General features: G+C 38.4%; 1 protein-coding gene across 1 annotated transcript in view; it reads right to left on the bottom strand.

Moving 5' to 3' along the window:
- Positions 1 to 1,122: 1,122 nt before the first annotated feature.
- LOC135364485 (ankyrin repeat domain-containing protein 26-like) overlaps positions 1,123 to 19,647 on the bottom strand; it is a 52,674-nt gene continuing 34,149 nt past the window's right edge. Inside the window, 5 exon segments of the mRNA XM_064591932.1 lie at positions 1,123 to 1,361; positions 2,461 to 2,512; positions 15,899 to 16,127; positions 17,570 to 17,787; positions 18,860 to 19,147. Of these exon segments, the coding sequence (XP_064448002.1) occupies positions 1,222 to 1,361; positions 2,461 to 2,512; positions 15,899 to 16,127; positions 17,570 to 17,787; positions 18,860 to 19,147 (927 nt within the window). The 3' untranslated portion in view covers positions 1,123 to 1,221.

The following is a 19,647-nucleotide window of genomic DNA, read 5'->3' on the forward strand; positions in this document are numbered from 1 at the left end:
GGTCATGATTCCAGGGTCCTGGGATCGAGCCCCATGTCGGGCTCTCTGCTCAGTGGGGAGCCTGCTTCTCCCTCTCCCTCTGCCTGCCGCTCTGCCTACTTGTGCTCTCACTGTCAAATAAATAAAATCTTTAAAAAAAAAATGATAGAATGTATAGTTGACATGGTTTGAATGGGTGCACTTATATGCAGATGCTTTCAATAAATACATGATAGTACTGTAAATGTATTTTCTCTTATGATTTAAATAACATTTTCTTTTCTCTAGCTTACTTTATTGGAAGAATATAATATGGAATACATATAACACACAAAACACAGTTTCATTGACTGTTCTGGTACCAGTAAGTTTTCTGGTCAACAGCAGATTATTAGTAAAGTCAAAAGTTGGGGAGTCAAAAGTTATTCACGTATTTCTGACTGCAATGGGTCAGTGCCCCTAACCCCCACATTATTCAAGGGTTAATTGTATTAGAGCTAATTGTCTGATTGTCAGGGTCATATTTTTAAGTTTTGTCACTTGTCAGGGTTGTACAGTAGTCATGTGGAATGTACTGATTTGTAGGATATAAATGCTATGGCAATCAGGCATAATCTAACAATTTACTTGCAAATGGTTCTGGGGGAAAACGTTCTTTTCTCTTTCTCTAATTTTTCTTTTCTCTAATTTTAAGACTGTCTTCAAAAAGTAAATCAAAAATAAACAGAAAAGGTGAAAAGTTTTAGGCAAATCTTATTTCACCATGAGGAAAGAGCTATGAATCAGTACTTAAAATTAAAATTATACATAGGTTTTATGGCACTATAAAAATTGTAATACATACAAACATTGACAATAGCCTTAGCAGCAATATATCAAAATGATGTCTGTGTAAATCTCCAGGTCCATATGTAGTAATATAAACTGGAAAATACTAAAAGGCTATCAATTAACACCCCTGAAGTACTAATGACAATTTGGTTGGTTGGGTGCTGTTTAAAAAGCTGGTATTTGGGCAGCTTGAAGCATGTAAAACCCAACAGTGCTGGTCTCCATGTATAAAACCTGCTTAAAAGTTAATTAGGTGCCAAGAAACATAGCTTAAAATATTATATAAACTTTCATTACACACATGATCCAGAACTATTTTCCTTTATTCAAGATTTTCACACGATATGTTTAGTAGGACACAATTAAGATGTTATACAAACATCCAGTAAATAAATTTTTAATGTTTGTCTTTCAGAACATATAATTTTTCTTCAAAATCTGTAAATATTCTTTTGAAGATTTCACTAGTAGATCGTCATTTACATGTGATTCATAAGTAGATTCTAAAGAGGAGGTCATACACCATGAGTCTGATTCAAATTCAGCAGCAGCTGAAAAGAAAAAGAATTACATTCTTTATCTAAAATACTTTGTAGTTAACTACAAGTTAGTAAAAAACAAAGTTGAAGCCTTATGAGTGTTAAAAAGAATGAAAAACATCTACATAGAACTACAATATAAAATACAAGATTACTTTTAAATATATTTTGCTCATGGTTGCCCAGTGAGTTAATTGCTATTGTGGATAAATATCAGAGCTTCTAGTTTTCTCATTACAAGATGAAATTACAAGATGATGACAGAGCCCACCCCTGAACAATCATATACTAGAAACTGAAAAATCAAACAGGCAATTTTAGAGTTGAATATACCATGACAGGTATAAAACAAGACACTATAAGAACACACAAAAGGGACATCCTAGTTTTCTATCAATACTGCCTGCTTTTTGGTGGAGGTGATATGTAAGTTGATACCTGAAGTACAAGGAAAAAGTGGGCCAGGTGGAGGGAAGACACATATACAAAGAACATATACAAAGAGTGAGGAAGAACACTTGTGGAATTGCAAGTAGTCTACGCTGAAGAGGTGCTAGAGCAAAGCAACAGAGTAGGGTAAGTAGCGACAGAGAAGGCTGAATAATCTGGCAAGAACCAAATTGACTTGGGTGTTTTTATTCCATATAAGGAACTTGGAATTTTATTCAATGGCAAAAGGTAAACCAATGACTGGAGATTTAAATATCACCTGTCAAGTGACAGCTATATGGACTATAGTTGCTTAACTATTACTAAGACAAGTCTGAGTTTTTTGGTCTTATACCACTAGCAGAAACAAGAATTTGAGAAAGCCCACATATTCAGGTTGACGGTTCCATAGGAATGGCAGAAGTGAAGGAAGATTATAGCCAGAAATAATAATAGATACATAGACATTTGGATATTTTTTAAAGTCTGAATGAACACGATGACTAAATGAGGAATAAGTAAGTTCATCATTATGTTAATGCTTTACATTTTTTATTGGCTATATATTTAAAAAAATTAATGTAGTACCTATTATCCAAACCATGGAAAGGGATGCCATTTACTATTCATAGTTTATTTCAGAAATCAATGACCATCTTAATTCATAAATTTGGCAACATACCTTCTAGTTCTCTAGTTATATTCCTTTCCATCTCCTGCTGAGATATGTCCATCTGAAATAAGTCAAATATTATTTATAATGTTCAAGTTAAACAAGAGACATTATTGTAGGAACTATATATAGCTTATGAAATGTGGTCTTTAAATAACACTTTTAGAGACTAAAACTAAGTTAGGGATTGCTGAAATAGAAAGATAATGACATAAATAAAATAAATCCCTACTTATTTTAATCTTAGGTAACTGAGAAGAAACATATGTAATGCTATTTAGATGAATCTGATAAAAAGTACAATTAATATTGGTCTATTGAATATACATACTTTCTGGAAGAAGAGGAAGATGGCGGAGGAGTAGAGGACCGTAGTTTTGTCCGGTCCCTGGAATTCAGCTGGATAGCTTTCAAATCATTCTGAAGACCTGTGAACTCAACCTGAGATCTAAGAAAAGAACTGTTGCAATTCTACAAATAGGAAAGCGACCACTTTCTACAAGGTAGGAGGTGTGGAGAAGCGAATCGGCGGTGATCCATAGGAAGATAAACCGTGGGGGGGAGGGAGCCTCCATAAGCCAGCTATCAGAAAGTGATAAAGCAGTGGTGTGCAAATCAGAACTTGTAGAAGTCTGCTCCGGTGAGGGACATCCTGCTTGAAAGGCACTCAGGTGCAGAAGCAGGGTGGAATCCTAGGTGGGACGGCCTTATCTCAGGATCCCCAGGGTCACAGAAAGAATGGGGGTGCCTGAGTATGGGAGAGTTCCCAGGCATTTGAGCAGTGAAGCCGGCTGCAATCAGAGAGCTGAGGAGGGGGCTTTCAGCTCAGTGTTGCCATAAACCACAAACTGCAGCCAGTTGGGCGACCGCTCTCAGAGCAGGGGCCATACAAGTGGCAGAACCAGGGCAAGACCTCCCTCCCTCTCCCAGGAGGAGTGGCACGAATGCATGCCACAGGAGACTGCAAAGTTTGGAAACTCCAAAGGGGGTTGCATGGCTGAGATAAAAATGTTCAGTCACAGGCTGGGTGTACACAGAATGCAGACAGAAACCAGGGAGGCGAGAGTGATTGACAGCTTCTCCATGAGGGCACACTGAGGAGTGGAGGGTGCCAGCTTTCAGCTCCCGGGCTGGACACTGGGAGGCTGACATTTTCATTCTCATCCTATAAAGTGGTGTGGAAAGCCTTCAGGGAACAAAAGCCACATAGAGCAATCCCGAGGCCCGGACTTAGCCTGGCCCCCTGGCAAGGGCAGTGCAGTACTGCTGGAGCAAAGACTCCTGAGAATCAGCACCACAGGCCTGTCCTCCAGAAAATCAGCAAGAACATCCGGCTAAGACCAAGTTTACCGATCACACAGAAATGCAAAACTCCAGCACTAGAGGAAAATACTATATAGAATTCATGGCTTTTTCTCATGATTCCTCAATCTCTCAATTGTAATTTTTGTTTTCCTTTTCAACCAATTTCTTATTTTATCAACTCGTTTTTTAAAACTTTTTCAATGTTCATTTTTATAATTACATTCTATACTTTCATTGTATTTAATTTTATTTTTGCATATACAGAAGTTTTTCTTTCTTTACAATTTTGGGGTGTAGTTTCTTCTAACAAACAGACCAAAATATACCCAGAATCTACTGTATTGCTCTGTTCTCATCACCTGTCTGATTATATTCTCTTTCGCCTTTAATTCTTATCTATTTTTTTGGTTTCAGGTCTCCTCTGATTTGTTAAGAGTAGATTTCTCTGGGGTCGTTGTTGCTATTTTAGTATTTCGTTCTCTCATTCATCTATTCTTCTCTAGACAGAATGACTAGATGGGAAAACTCACCTCAAATAAGAGAACAAGAGACAGTACTGACTGACAGGGACCTAATCAGTATGGATAAAAGTAGGATGTTGGAATTAGAGCTTGGAATAACAATTATAAAGATGCTAGCTGGGCTTGAAAAAGCACAGAAGACACTACAGAATGCCTTTCTGGAGAAATAAAAGAACTAAAAGCTTAACAAATCGAAATCAAAAGGCTATTAATGAGATGCAGTAAAAAATGGAGGCTCTACAGTATGGAGGTTCCTCAAGAAGTTAAAAATAGAGCTACCCAATGACCCAGTAATTGTACTACAAGGTCTTTACCCCAAAGATGCGAATGTAGTGATCAGAAGGCGCACCTGGACACCAATTTTTATAGCAGCAATATCCACAATAGCCAAACTGTGGAAACAGCCCAAATGTCCATCGACAGATGAATGGATAAAGAAGATGTGGTATATATACATACAATGGAATATTACTACGCCATCAAAAGGATGAAATCTTACAATTTACATTGACGTGGATGGAAATGGAGGGTATTATGCGGAGAGAAAAGTCAATCAGAGAAAGACAATTATCATATGGTTTCATACATATGTGAAATATAAGAAAAAGTGCAGAGAATCGTAGGGGAAGGGAGAGAAAACTAAAATGGGAAGAAACCAGAGAGGGAAACAAACCATGAGAGACTCTTAACTATAGGAAACAAACTGAGGTTTGCTGGAGGGGAGGTGGGTGGGGGGATGGGCATGAAGGAGGGCACGTGATGTGCAGAGCACTGGGTGTTATATACAACTGATGATTAACTGAACACTACATCTGAAACTAATGATATATCATATGTCAGCTAACTGAAGAGAAATTTCAGGAGTGCCTGGGTGGCTCAGTTGGTTAAGCGGCCGCGTTCGGCTCAGGTCATAATCCCAGGGTCTTGGGATCGAACCCATGGGCTCCTTGCTCAGCGGGGAGTCTGCTTCTCCCTCTCTGTGCTCTCTCTCTCACTATCTCTGTCTCTGTGGCAAATAAATAAATATGTTCTTTAAAATAAAATGAAATTTTAAAAAATTTATCATATACATATGGGTAATGGTGAAATGAAACATTATTTTTTTAAAGATTTTATTTATTTGACAGAGAGACCAGCGAGAGAGGGGACACAAGCAGGGGGAGGGGCAGAGGGAGAAGCAGGCGCCCGCAGAGCAGGGAGCCCAATGCGGGGCTCGATCCCAGGACCCTGGGATCATGACCTGAGCCGAAGGCAGATGCGTAATGACTGAGGCACCCAGGCGCCCCAATAAAACATTATTTACTTATCTTTTCCAGACGGACTGAGCTATACTTAATAAAAATTATGTATTTAAAATAAAAAAAAAAATTGGAGGCTCTGCTATGATAAATGAGGCAGAAAGGAGAAGTAGTGATGCAGAAGACAAAATAAAATGATGGAGTATAGGGGCACCTGGGTGGCTCAGTCGTTAAGTGTCTGCTTTTGGCTCAGGTCATGATCCCATGGTCCTGGGATCGAGCCCCGCGTCGGGCTCTCTGTACAGCGGAAAGCCTGCTTCTTCCTCTCCCATGCCCCCTGCTTGTGTTCCCTCTCTTGCAGTGTCTCTCTCTGTCAAATAAATAAATAAAATCTTTTTAAAAAATTTAAAAAAATTTAAAAAATGATGGAGAATAAAGAAACTGAGAAAAAAAGAGAGATAAACAACTACTGGATCATGAGGTGAGAATTCAGGAGATAAGTGATACCATAAAGTGGAACAATAGTAGAATAATTGGGATCCCAGAAGAAGAGGAAAGGGGGGGGTGGCAGAAGGTATATTTGAGAAATTATAGCAGAGAACCTCCCTAATCTGGGGAAGGAAACAGGCATTCAAATCCAGGAGGCACAGAAACCCCAACCCCCTTCAACATCAATAAAAACAGGTCCACACCTCAACATAGAGTAGTGAAGCCTGCAAATTTCAGAGACAAAGAGAAAATCCTGAAAGCAGCTCAGCACAAGAGGTCCTTAACCGACAAGGGTAGAAACATTAGACTGGCAGCAGACCTAACCACAGAGACCTGGCAGGCCAGAAAGGACTGGCATGATATATTCAGGGTGCTAAACGAGAAAAATATGCAGCCAAGAGTACTGTATTTATCCAGCAAGGCTGTCATTCAAGCTTGAAGGAGAGAGAAAGAGTTTCCAGGACAAACAGAAACTAAAACATTTGTGATCACTAACCCAGCCCTGCAAGAAATATTAAAGGGGATCCTTTACGCAGAGAGAGCCCCAAAGTAACACAGACCAGAAAGGAACAGCGACAATGTACAGAAACAGTGACGTTACAGATAGTACAATGGCACTAAATTCGTATCTTTCAATAGTTACCCTGAATGTAAATGGGCCAAATGCCCCAATCAAAAGATGCAGGGTATCAGATTGGATAAAAAAGCAAGACCCATCGATATGCTGTCTGCAAGAGACTCATTTTAGACCCAAGGACACCTCCAGATTGAAAGTGAGGGAGTGGAAAACCATTTATCATGCTAATGGACATCAAAAGAAAGCTGGGGTAGCAATCCTTGTACCAGACAAATTAGATTTTAGACCAAAGACTGTAATAAGAGATGAGGAAGGACACTATCATAATGACTTAAAGGGGTCTATCCAACAAGAAGATCTAACAATTGTAAATATGTGTGCCCCTAACATGGGAGCAGCCAATGACATAAACCAATTAATAATAAAATTAAAGAAACACATTGATGATGATACAATAATAACAGTGAATGACACACTGGACTGTGGGAAACAGACCTCCACAACAACCACTGGTGCATGTTCGTTCAGACTCCGAGATCTCTGAGAAAACTCGATTTGCTGGGTTAAAAATAAGCCGAAAGGATCAGAGTGAATTGCCCTTGGGACGTGTGTGGTCTGTTCTAAAGTACGCAGCAGAAGATGTTTTGTAGATAGGAAGCCACCTGTAAACAGCACACTGTGCACTCCCCTCTTGGTTCCCTTGCCCTGTAAATAGCACACTGTGCACTCCCCTCTTTGTTCCCTTGTCCTGCTTTAAAGATTCTTATCATACACGCGGGACTAATCCTATGTACATGGAAGAATGTGCCTTACTAAGCCCATGCTGTAAATCATTAGAGATCTATAGCGCTGTAGAAGGTATATAAGATTATGGAAAATAAACCTCGGGACCTTGGGCTGATTGCTCGGGGTCCCCTGTGCCTCGCAAAACTGGCATCTCTTTTCCTCAGTTCCTTCACCGCCCCAGGTCCACGACTCTCTGAGGTCGACACTGGACCAGATGCACTTCACTGATAGATTCAGAGCATTCCAACCTAAAGCCACAGAATACACATTCTTCTCGAGTGCACATGGAACTTTCTCCAGAAGACATCACATACTGGGTCACAAATCAGGTCTCAACCGGTACCAAAAGTAGGGGATCATTCCCTGCAGAGTTTCAGACCACAACGCCTTGAAACTTGAACTCAATCACAAGAGGAAATTCGGAAAGAACTCAAATACATGGAATGTAAGAGCATCCTATTAAAGAATGAATGGGTCAACCAGGAAATTAAAGAAGAATTAAAAGAATTCATGGGAACAAAGGAAAATGAAAACACAACTGTTCAAAGCCTTTGGGATGCAGCAAAGGCAGTCCGGGGAGGGAAGTAGAGAGCAACAACAGCCTTTCTCAAGAAACAAGAAAGGTCCTAAATACACAACCTAACCTTACACCTAAAGGAGCTGGAGAAAGAACAGCAAATAAAGCCGAAACCCAGCAGGAGAAGAGAATTAATAACGATCAGAGCAGAAATCAATGAAATAGAAACCAAAAGAACAGTAGAACACAGCAACGAAACTAGGAGCTGGCTCTTTGAAAGAATTAATGGGATCGATAAACCCCTGGCCAGACTTAGCAAAAAGAAAAGAGAAAGGATCCAAATAAATAAAATCCTGAATGAAAGAGGAGAGATCACAACCAACACCAAGGAAATACAAACAATTTTAAGAACATATTAGGAACGACGATACGCCAACCAACTAGGCAATCTGGAAGAAATGGATGCATTCCTAGAGAGGTAGAAACTACCAAAACTGAAACAGGAAGAAACAGAAAACCCGAACAGACCCACAACCAGCAAGGAAATTGAAGCAGTAATCAAAAATCTCGCAAGAAACAAAACTCCAGGGCCGGATGGCTTCCCTGGGGAGTTCTAACAAACACTTAAAGAGGAATTAATGCCTATTCTTCTGAAGCTGTTTCAAAAAATAGAAATGGAAGGAAATCTTCCAAACTCTTTCTATGAGGCCAGCATTACCTTGATCCCAAAACCAGACAAAGACCCCACCAAAAAGGAGAATTACAGACCAATATCCCTGATGAACACGGATGCAAAAATTCTCATCAACATACTCGCCAATAGGAGCCAACAGTACATTAAGAGGATTATTCACCCCAACCTAGTGGGACTTATTCCTGGGTTGCAAAGGTGGTTCAACATCTGCAAATCAATCATCGTGATACGCTACATTAATAAAAGAAAGGACAAGAACCATATGATCCCCTCAATGGATGCAGAAAAAGCATTTGACAAAGTACAGCATGCTTTCTTGATTAAAACTCATAACGGTGCAGGGATGGAGGGCACATACCTCAATACCATAAAAGCCATGTATGAAAAGCCCACAGCATATATCATTCTCAATGGGGTAAACCTGCGAGCTTTTCCCCTAAGGTCAGGAACACGGCAGGGATGTCCACTCTCACCACTGCTGTCCAACATAGTACTAGAAGTCCTAGCCTCAGCAATCAGACAATGAAAAGAAATAAATCGTATCAGAATTGGCAAAGAAGAAGTCAAACTCTCACTCTTTGCAGGTGACATAATACTCTAGGTGGGAAACCCAAAAGACTCCACCCCCAAATTGCTAGAACTCATACAGGATTTCAGCAAAGTGGCAGGATATAAAATCAATGCACAGAAATCAGTTGCATTTCTATACACTAACAATGAGACAGAAGAAAGAGAAATTAAGGAGTCGAACCCATTTACAATTGCACCAAAAACCATAAGATACCTAGGAATCAACCTAACCAAAGAGGCAAAGGATCTGTACTATGAAAACTATAGAAAACTCATGAGAGAAACTGAGGAAGACACAAAGAAATGGAAAAACGCTCCATGCTCATGGATTGGAAGAACAAATTTGTTAAAATGTCTATGCTACCGCTACCCAGAGCAATCTGTGCATTCAATGCAATCTCTATCAAAATACCATCAACTTGTTTCACAGAGCTGGAACACATCATCCTAAAATTTGTACGGAACCAGGAAAGACCCCGAATAGCCAAAGGAATGTTGAAAAAGAAAACCAAAGCTGGTGGCATCACAATTCCGGACCTCAAATTCTATGACAAAGCTGTAATCATCAAGACAGTATGGTACTGGCACAAAAACAGACACATGGGCCAATGAAACAGAACAGAGAACCCAGAAACGGACCCTCAACTCTATGGTCAACTAATCTTCGACAAAGCAGGAAAGAACAGCCAAGGGAAAAAAGACAGTCCCTTCAACAAATGGTGTTGGGAAAAGTGGACAGCCACACGCAGAAGAATGAAACTGGACCATTTTCTTACACCATACACAAAAATGGACTCAAAATGGATGTAAGACCTAAATGTGAGACAGGAACCCATCAAACTCCTGGAGGAGAACACAGGCAGCAACTTCTGTGACCTGGGCCACAGCAACTTCTTGCTAGACACATCTCCAAAGGCAAGGGAAACAAAGACTTCATCAAGATAAAAAGCTTTTGCACAGCAAAGGAAGCGGTCGACAAAAACAAAAGACGACTGACAGAATGGGAGAAGATATTTGCAAATGACATGTCAGATAAAGGGCTAGTATGCAAACTCTATATAGAAAGAACTTATCAAACTCAACACCCAAAGAACAAATAATCCAGTCAAGAAACGGATGGAAGACGTGAACAGACATTTCTCCAAAGAAGACATTCAAACGGTCAACAGACACTTGAAAAAATGCCCAACATCACTCGGCATCAGGGAAATAAATACACATCAAAACCACAATGAGATATCAGCTCACACCTGCTGGAATGGCTAAAATGAACAAGTCAGGAAACAACAGATGTTGGCAGGGATGCAGACAACGGGGAACCCTCTTACACTGCTGGTGGGAATGCAAGCTGGGACAGCCACTCTGGAAAACAGTATGGAGGTTCCTCAAAAACTTGAAAATAGAGCTACCCAATGACCCAGCAATTGCACTACTAGGATTTACCCCAAAGATACAAATGTAGTGATCCGAAGGGGCACCTGCATCCCAATGTTTACAGCAGTTTTATGTATTTGAGAATGAGAGCTAGAGAGAGAGAGAGTGCACGAGTGGGGGGAAGGGCCGAGGGAGAGGGTGTAGCAGACTCTCACTGAGCAGAGAGCCTGAAGTGGGGCTCTGTCCCAGGACCCTGGAATCATACCTGAGCTGAAGACAGACACTTAACTGACTGAGCCACCAAGGCACCCCTCAGTACCCTACTTTAGACCCCATTTTGGGCATTGAATGAAAGGATACCTTTTATAAGAAAGGTCTAAGGAAGAACATTCTAGATGGGAATACTTGTAATATACAGTTGATCCTTGACCAACGTGTGTTTGAACGGTACAGGTCTACTCTACTTACACATGGACTTTTTTTGATACTGCATTGGAGTGTCTTTTCTCTTATGTTTTTCTTAATAACATTTTTGTTCTAGCTTATTTTATTGTGAGGATATAGTATATAGTACCTGCAATGTACGAAACACGTGTTAATGGATTATTTAATGTTATGGGTAAGGCTTCCAGAAGATAGAGAAATTAAGTCGAACTAGGCTATTAGTAGTTTAGTTTTTTAGATTCCATGCATAAGTGAAATCATATGGTATTTGCCTTTCTCTGAGTTATTTCACTTAGCAAAATACTGGGTCTACCAATGTTGTCACAAATGGCAAGATCCCATTCTTTTTTATAGCTGAGTAATATTTCATTATATACATATAACACATCTTCTTTATCCATTCGTCTATTGATGGACACTGAGGTTGCTTCCATACTCTCGTTATTGTAAATAATGTTTCAAAAAACACAGGGGTGCATACAACTTTTCGAATTAGTGTTTTCATTTTCTTTGGGTAAATACTCAGTAGTGGAAGTATTGAATTGTATCATATTTCTATTTTTAATTTTTTGAGGAACCACAACACTTTTTGACAGTAACATTATATTCAGGATTTATAAAACGAATAATCTGACAACATTACTAGACAGGCCTTGTAAAATTAATAACTCAATACCACTTGATGGGAGAAACTTTTATTGAAGCAATTTTATAATACCATTAACAAATACTATGTAAAATATAAACTACTTTTTCATATGACGTGACTTAAGGAACTACCAATGTAATGTTATTATCTTTTCCCCAAAAGCTCTTTTCCTAAATATTTACTTCTGTGACCTTTGTTTATTTCAAGGTAAGAATTGTGCTTCGTAGAAATAGCTTGAAGTCCATTAATAAATAGAACACATCTGCAATTTTATTTATACTTTTCCATTTATCAAAAATATAGGCGGGTAAGAAAATTATACACAGAAAAACAATGTACCAATGTATCAGCAAATTTTAATTTGAAGAATTATTAACTAGAAGGATTTTCTCATAACTGTTAGTTTTCAAACTATGCCCATAGTAATCTAACGTTCCACTGGGGACAAAGCAGGATTGAGGGACAAGGAAGTCTACAGGTGTAGTCTCATCTCTCCTTTAGCTAAACAGCTCTACCTGTCTCTGTTTTATATAATACAGTTTAATGCAAAAAAAAAAAAAAATTCAAGTTCTATTCTTTGGGAAAAAAGTTTTTCCAAAGGTATAAAAGTCACTCACTTCGTCAAAGTCCCTAATTTTACATAAGAGACAAAAAGGCCCCAGAGAGATTGCAGTTTGCCTGAGGTCAAAAAACCACCTAGCTGCAAGCCAGGAATGTGGTTTAGGTCTTACTGAGCCTAGAGTTTTATGCCAGTTACTTCCTCATATTCAGGAACAATGCATGCATTTTTAACTATAACTCAGAGAATATGAATACATAAAACTTTGTCATGTGGCTCAATAATGTTCAGGCATTAGGCACAAAATAGCTTTCTAACTAAAGTATAAATTTTAAAGTCATGAACAAAAAGAAAGGAACAGAAGTTATCTTAACTCCTTTTAGTAACAGTCAACATGTGCAATTTATAAGCATAAATTTTTTTAACCAAAGGACAAGGAACTTGAAGGAGAAAATCTTTAGTCGAACCAAAGAACCTGAAACTGAGGAAATTCTTCCTTGAAAGAATTATTCATTTCCTTCAAATAAAACTTTGTTTATCCAAATCAATCAACAAATGAGTTACCTATGTTGTGGGTTATTTATAGCAAAATTTAAAACGCACAACAGATTTCTCTTTACCATCTAGCATGCTCTGTCCAACCTCTCATCATTAGTTGGTATGTACAAAAGACATGATTAACTTTAATTAGAATTTAAATCAAGTCAGAAATTATAGGTAAACCTTCATTTCCATGTGAGGACTTTTCTCTACCTTCCTCACGACAGGAAGGGAGATTTACCTAAAGGGTGAATTTGGGAGAAGGCACTAAGCAATGCATACATGGTTCCAAATCTCTTCTTTAAAAAGATGTGCCTGCCATAGTAGCATGAATTCAAGTCTGCTCTCATCTTTGTGGGATGGGCATCAAACATTTGTTCCTTCCATTACAACTGTGTGTGGAAGTGCCTAATTTGGGATAAAGTACTGGGAAGCTCGCTGTGGCTACCTACCTAAACCATATCCTCCTATTTGTTAGTATGTATTACTAATAAAGTTACTAAGCTTATCTCCATCTGCCTGACTCCTGTGTTCTCAACTCAGAAAAAGAAGAGCAATGTCATCTGCCACCTACTCCACCACAGTTCCAACAAGAAAAATGACCAGACAACACTTAGACATGTTTTCTTCTTCCTTGACTTTATAACTAACATTCATTCTTCAAAGCAACATACTTTAAAGAGGGAAAAAGTTGAAAAGAACAACTTCAGAAACAAACATAGAAAGTCAGCCAAAATGAGGAGACAGGCGAGTATGTTCCAAATGAATGAACAATGCAACACTTCAGAAAAATAACTAAATGAAACAGAGATAAGTAGTCTACCTGATAAAGAGTTCAAAGTAATGGTCATAAAGATGCTCAGCAAACTTGGGAGGAGAATGGATGGATTCAGTGAGAACTTCAACAAAGAGAACATACAAAGAAGAACCAATCAGAGCTAAAGACTACAATAACTGAAATGAAAAATACACCAGAGGGAATCAACAGCAGATTGAAAGCTGCAGAACAGACCAGTGATCTGCAAGACAGGGTAGTAGAAATCCTCCAAGCCAAAAAGAAAAAAAAGAATTTTAAAAATGAGGATAGGTTAAGGGACCTCCTAGGATCGAGCCCCACATTAGGCCCCCTGCTCAGGGAGCCTGCTTCTCCCTTTCCCTCTGGCCCTCCCCTCCCACTTGTGTTCTCTCTTGCTTGCTCTGCTCCCTCTCTCTCTCATAAATAAATTAAAATAAAAAAAAAAGGAGGGGTGCCTGGGTGGCTCAGTCATTAAGCGTCTGCCTTCCACTCAGGTCATGATCCCAGGGTCCTGGGATCGAGCCCCACATCGGGCTCCCTGCTCAGCAGGAAGCCTGCTTCTCTCTCTCCCACTTACCCTGCTTGTGTTCTCTCTCTGGCTGTCTCTGTCAAATAAATAAATAAAATCTTAAAAAAAAAAAAAAAGGAAAGGCCATAACTAGAAGTAAAAAAATTATGAAAGAAAGTTTTATTGGGGGGCGCCTGGGTGGCTCAGTCGGTTAAGCATCTGCCTTCGGCTCAGGTCATGATCCCAGGGTCCTGGGATCGAGCCCCACATCAGGCTCCCTGCTCCGTGGGAAGCCTGCTTTTCCACCCTTCCCCTGCTCTCTCTCTCAAATAAATAAAATCTTTTAAAATAAGAAAAAGAAAGTTTTATTGGTAAAAGCAAACATACAGTAGAGGTAATAGATCAATCACTTTTATAAAGCCAGTATGAAGGTTAAAAGACAAAAGTAGTAATATCAATTATATCTACAGTAATTAGTTAAGGGATACACAAAATAAAAAGATGTAAACTAAGACATCAAATAAATAAAACAAGGTGGGGTGTAAAAATGTAGTGTTTTTAAAATGTGTTTGAACTTAAGTAACCATCAACTTAAAATAGACTGCTATATACATAGGATGTTATATATGAACTTCATGTGATCACAAACCAAAAATCTAAAGGCATCCAAGCATAACACTAAAGAAAGTCCTCAAATTAGAAGGGAAGAGAGCAAGACAATAAGGATGCCGAATGAAGGAACAAGATTGAGGCCTCATTTACCACAAGCCTATGCTACTTTTGTCTACATTAATAAGAACGTGAATATACCATCAAAACCATAAACCTATGTGCATTCATTGAAATGGATATTTTAATAACAATGACACAAAGGAAACTAGCTGCTATTTAAAGACTCCCTATCATTCCCATCTTAGTCATCAATCATTCAACTGATGGCAAGGTAGATATATGTGAACTTCTTTTTAAGAATTCAAATTGTGGGGCGTCTGGGTGGCTCAGTCACAGTTAAGTGTCTGATCTTGATTTTGGCTCAGGTCACGATCTCAGGGTTGTGGGACTAAGCCCTACATCGGGCTCCACACTGAGCATGGAGCCTGCTTACCCTCTGCTCCTCACCCCCTGCTTGCACTCCCTCTCTGGAAAAAAAAAAATCAAATATTTGCTTGATTTAGCTATTTAGAAAATGCTCTACAACTGCTCAAGACATTTTGTAAAACGTGAAATAGAAGTGTTATAAGTAAAAAAAAATGCTATAAGTAAGAAAGCAATTAAAAATGTACTCTCATGTGAGAAAACAGGTCATGAGACTGGGCCCTATGTAGGGTTCCATGCTCGGGGGGGGGGGGGGGATCTGCTTGAAAGTCGCATGCTCTCTCTCCCTCTTGTGCACTCTCTCTCTCTAAAATAATACAATCTTTAGGGGCGCCTGGGTGGCTCAGTCGTTAAGCGGCTGCCTTTGGCTCAGGTCATGATCCCAGGGTCCTGGGATCAAGCCCCACTTCGGGCTCCCTGCTTGGAGGGAAGTCTGCTTCTCCTTCTCCCACTGCCCTTGCTTGTGTTCCCTCTCTCACTGTGCCTCTGTCAAATAAATAAATAAAATCTTCAAAAAAATAAAATAAAATAAATAAAATCTTAAAAATAGTAAAATATGTCAGTTTAGTTATATTTACTAAATAAAGTTAATAATAGGTATCTCTTGAAAGTAAGAGCTCCAGGAACTAAAAAAAAATCGTAAAATTTCTGTCTCATTTCTTTATTAGCGCATATAATTATGACTTTTACTTAGTGTGTGTTAGTTAAACAACTCAGAATTTCACCAAATTAAAAACAAAAATTATATCAGAAATCTGAAACCCAAGGGCAAAAAGATAACTAACCTTGGTCAAGAAAGTCTCAACGCCATTCTTTGTAGGCCGTGAGCTTGAGGTAGGAATCACTAGGTTTTCTCTCGGAGCAACATATCTATTGAACAGTGAACTATTATTCATATTTCTAACAGAAGGCAATTCTAGGACAGGGCTCATAGCAATAGTATTAATCAAAGACTTTTTTTGCTGTGTCTCCACCAGAAGTTTGGTACTGGTCTCTGCCAGCTTCTCATTAGTCCTGTTAAGATTACAAAACACAATGCTTAGTATTTCATTTCTCCCCAAATCATTCCTAAGTGACTTGCATTTTTTTAAAGTTTCCATAATAGTAAACAGAATGTGCCATTAAACGGTGTTTTAACACTGAAAATGTGACAGAGCAGACCTACAATATATAATGATAGGTTTAAAATTGCTCTAAAGGACATATATTTCTAGAGGATTCCTAACTAACAAGTAATTCAAATTAAGGAGGGACAGAAATGGCTATTAGTGATGCACATGGCTTAACAGGTAATACCTGCTGCCTTCTGGAATGGCTGGACTTAACAAGATTCTTGAGGATGCCATTACACATACTTATATTTAGTAAACCAGGATGCCATTACATATACTTCTATTTAGTAAACCAGTTTAGAGATATAAAAATATAAAACCATCCCAGGGGGCTGGGTGCTCAGTCAGTTAACCATCTGCCTTCGGCTCAGGTCATGACCCCAGAGTCCTGGAATCGAGCCCCTGCTTTTCCCTCAACCTCTGCCTGCCGCTCCCCCTGCTTGAGCTCACTCGCTCGCTCTCTGTCAAATAAATACATAAAATCTTTAAAATAAAAATAAAAATAAACCATCCCTCAAAGACATTTTCAAGCATTGGCTTTCACCACTCTTGCACATTTCACTCATTACCTCAGAGAAATTGAGCATTTGGCACTGAGGAATAATTTAGACCAACAATTGCTAGATGGCAGAGTTGTGATCAGAAAGAAATAAAACAGCTCCAGAGCCAATTAGGTTATAACACAGCTACCAGGGTACTGGAGGTGGAATCTACCCTTTCTGTCTTTCACCCAGCCCCTCCTCATGTCCACCATGGTGCTTTTTTTAGCCACTTTGGGAATTATACTGCCTTTCGGCCCCTAGGGGAATCTTTTTGTATTTCACATGTATACTTTTATGTAAGGTAGAAAAACTATAAAGAACAGTTTGTTTCAAAGCACCCTCTATTTGGTAATAATAACAAAAATCACAATCAAAAAAGTAAATTTACCAAGCTGCCAGGATGTGCAGTTGGGTTACAGATGTATTCTTCCAAAAATAAACTCACTAATATTAATAAACTCATTTCTATTTAGGGCAATTCTGACAAACAATTTTATAATAACATGCTGTCTAAATTATAAAGCTTCTAACCATTAGCTTAAAGACTAGGAGATCAGATTAACTGAAAATATTAAGGGGAAAAAAATAAAATCATGTAAAACCAAAAAAAGGAGGAGAGATGCAAACTGTCTTGGACGAACATTTCAAAGGTAAGTTCTTTTACAAACATCATTTTCCAAAATTAAACTATCTAATTGGCTTTCACTTCCTACTCATCTCATGAACCTGGCTCCATAAAAATTACACTTTAGAGGCAAATTAACAAGCTAAATCTATTTTCTATGATTCTGTTTTAACTTACTTGTTCAGTTCATTTGTCAATGACATTCGAACTTTTAATTCTTCTAGGTAGAGTTGCTTGTATTTTTCCAATTCTGTTTTATTAAAATCTTCTTGAGAACATTTCATTCTGGATAGTTCAAATTCTAGTTCTTTAATTCTGAGTTCCATTTGATTTCTTATTGAAGCATTATTAGCTTCTCTTAACTGTCCTAAGCTTTCTTGAGATGCTACTTGTGTCTAAAGCAAATTAAAAGCATACTTTTAAAATAAGTTATAACCTGGGTAATTATAGTATATTTCTTTCCTTTAGTTTTGAGTCAATGATTCAGAGAGCAATTGTAAATGTGAAAAAAAAGCTGAAGCGTAAAATATTTGTCATCAATGTCAACTGAATTAAATCTGAATGATAAAGTTCAATCATTCTTATATTAGAACTCATGCAATCTGGTAATTCAGAGAATAATAGAATCATTTAAAACTTTAAAAAAGTGAACAATACAACTTAAGAATAATTCAAGTACCGGGGGTGCCTGGCTGGCTTAGCCGGTTGAGCGCCTGACTCTTGGTTTCTGCTCAATTGTGATCTCAGGGTCATGAGATAAAGCCCTGTGTCATACTCAGCATGGAGTCTGCCTGGGATTCTCTCTCTCCCTCTGTGCATCCCCTCACCCGTGCTTTCTAAATAAATAAATAAATATCTTAAAAAAAATAATCCAAGTATGGTACAATTTTTTTTTTTTTAAAGTAGGCTCCATGCTAGGCTTGATTTCACAAGCCTGAGCTGCTCAACCAACTGAGCCACCCAGGCACCCCATGGTTAAAATTTTTAAAACACCATCTTTTCTTTTCCTGTCAATAGTCTTGTTTTATACCAAGTGATCTTAAAAAATAAAATGATTCTCTACTGTGAATCATTCTGAAAAATCAATTTAGTGAGAATAATGATGAAAACTGAAATTTTTTTTTAAAGATTTTATTTATTTATTTGACAGAGAGAGAGATAGCGAGAAAGGGAACACAAGCAAGGGGAGTGGGAGAAGGAGAAGAAGGCTTCCTGCGGAGCAGGGAGCCCGATGCGGGGCTCGATTCCAGGACCCTGGGATCGTGACCTGAGCCGAAGGCAGACGCTTAACGACTGAGCCACCCAGGCGCCCCGATGAAAACTGAAATTTTTAAAGAGAAGGAACAAATGCTTCCAGAAATTTACCAAATTGCTATAAAGGAAGTAGAGGAAAACTATACAATGCATATAACCAAAATGTAACTTGCAGTGAAATGATTAAAGCATACTACAGATCAATAAATTAACCTGGAAAAACAGATTGGCTTCTTTTAATTTTTCTGTTATGTCCAATCTTGTTCTTTCTTCAAGCTCCCGTTTATAGTGTTCTATTTTACTGTATTCTACCATACTGAATTCTACATGACTTCTGAGGTTTACTACTTGTTCCAACTTCTTTTTATTCTTCTCTAGTTTTTCATATTTCTTCTGCATTTCCTTCATAGATGTTAACTCCTGGGTAAGAAGCTGGTTGTTTGCATCCAGGTATAGACATTTTGAAGACGCAGTTTCCAGTTTTGCTGTAAGATCATCAACCTGCATGAATAAAATAATACAGTTTGGAAGTAGAGTGAAAATAGTCTAATGCAAAACTATGACCAAGTTTTTTTTTTAAAAGATTTTAAGTCTCTACACCCAACACGGGGCTCAAACTCACAACCCCCAAGATCAAGAGTCACATGCTCTACTGACAGAGCCAGCCAGGTGCTCAAATTTTAAAATAAATTCATTTTCAACAAAATGTTATCTATATTGTAAGTAGAGTCTTGGAATGTGGAACCTCAAATAACTCAGAAAATCAAGAACAAAATTAAAACCACTAGTAGTTACTAAAGGAGATCTCTGCTATCGTTCTCTTTGCCACACATTTATACTTTTATTTTTCTATGATTGTTTCAGATCTTTCCTTCACAAAATAACTGTAAGTCATCTCTTAGTAGAAAGTCTCTTAACCCTTCCCTCATCTTAACACTCCATAATTTTTTTTAAAGATTTTATTTATTTACTTGAGAGGGAAAGAGAGCAAGAGAGCAAGA

The sequence above is a fragment of the Mirounga angustirostris genome, unplaced genomic scaffold, assembly GCF_029215605.1.
Source record: "Mirounga angustirostris isolate CCGP_5_RB_7025 unplaced genomic scaffold, mMirAng1.0.hap1 SCAF_5, whole genome shotgun sequence".
NCBI lineage: Eukaryota > Metazoa > Chordata > Mammalia > Carnivora > Phocidae > Mirounga > Mirounga angustirostris.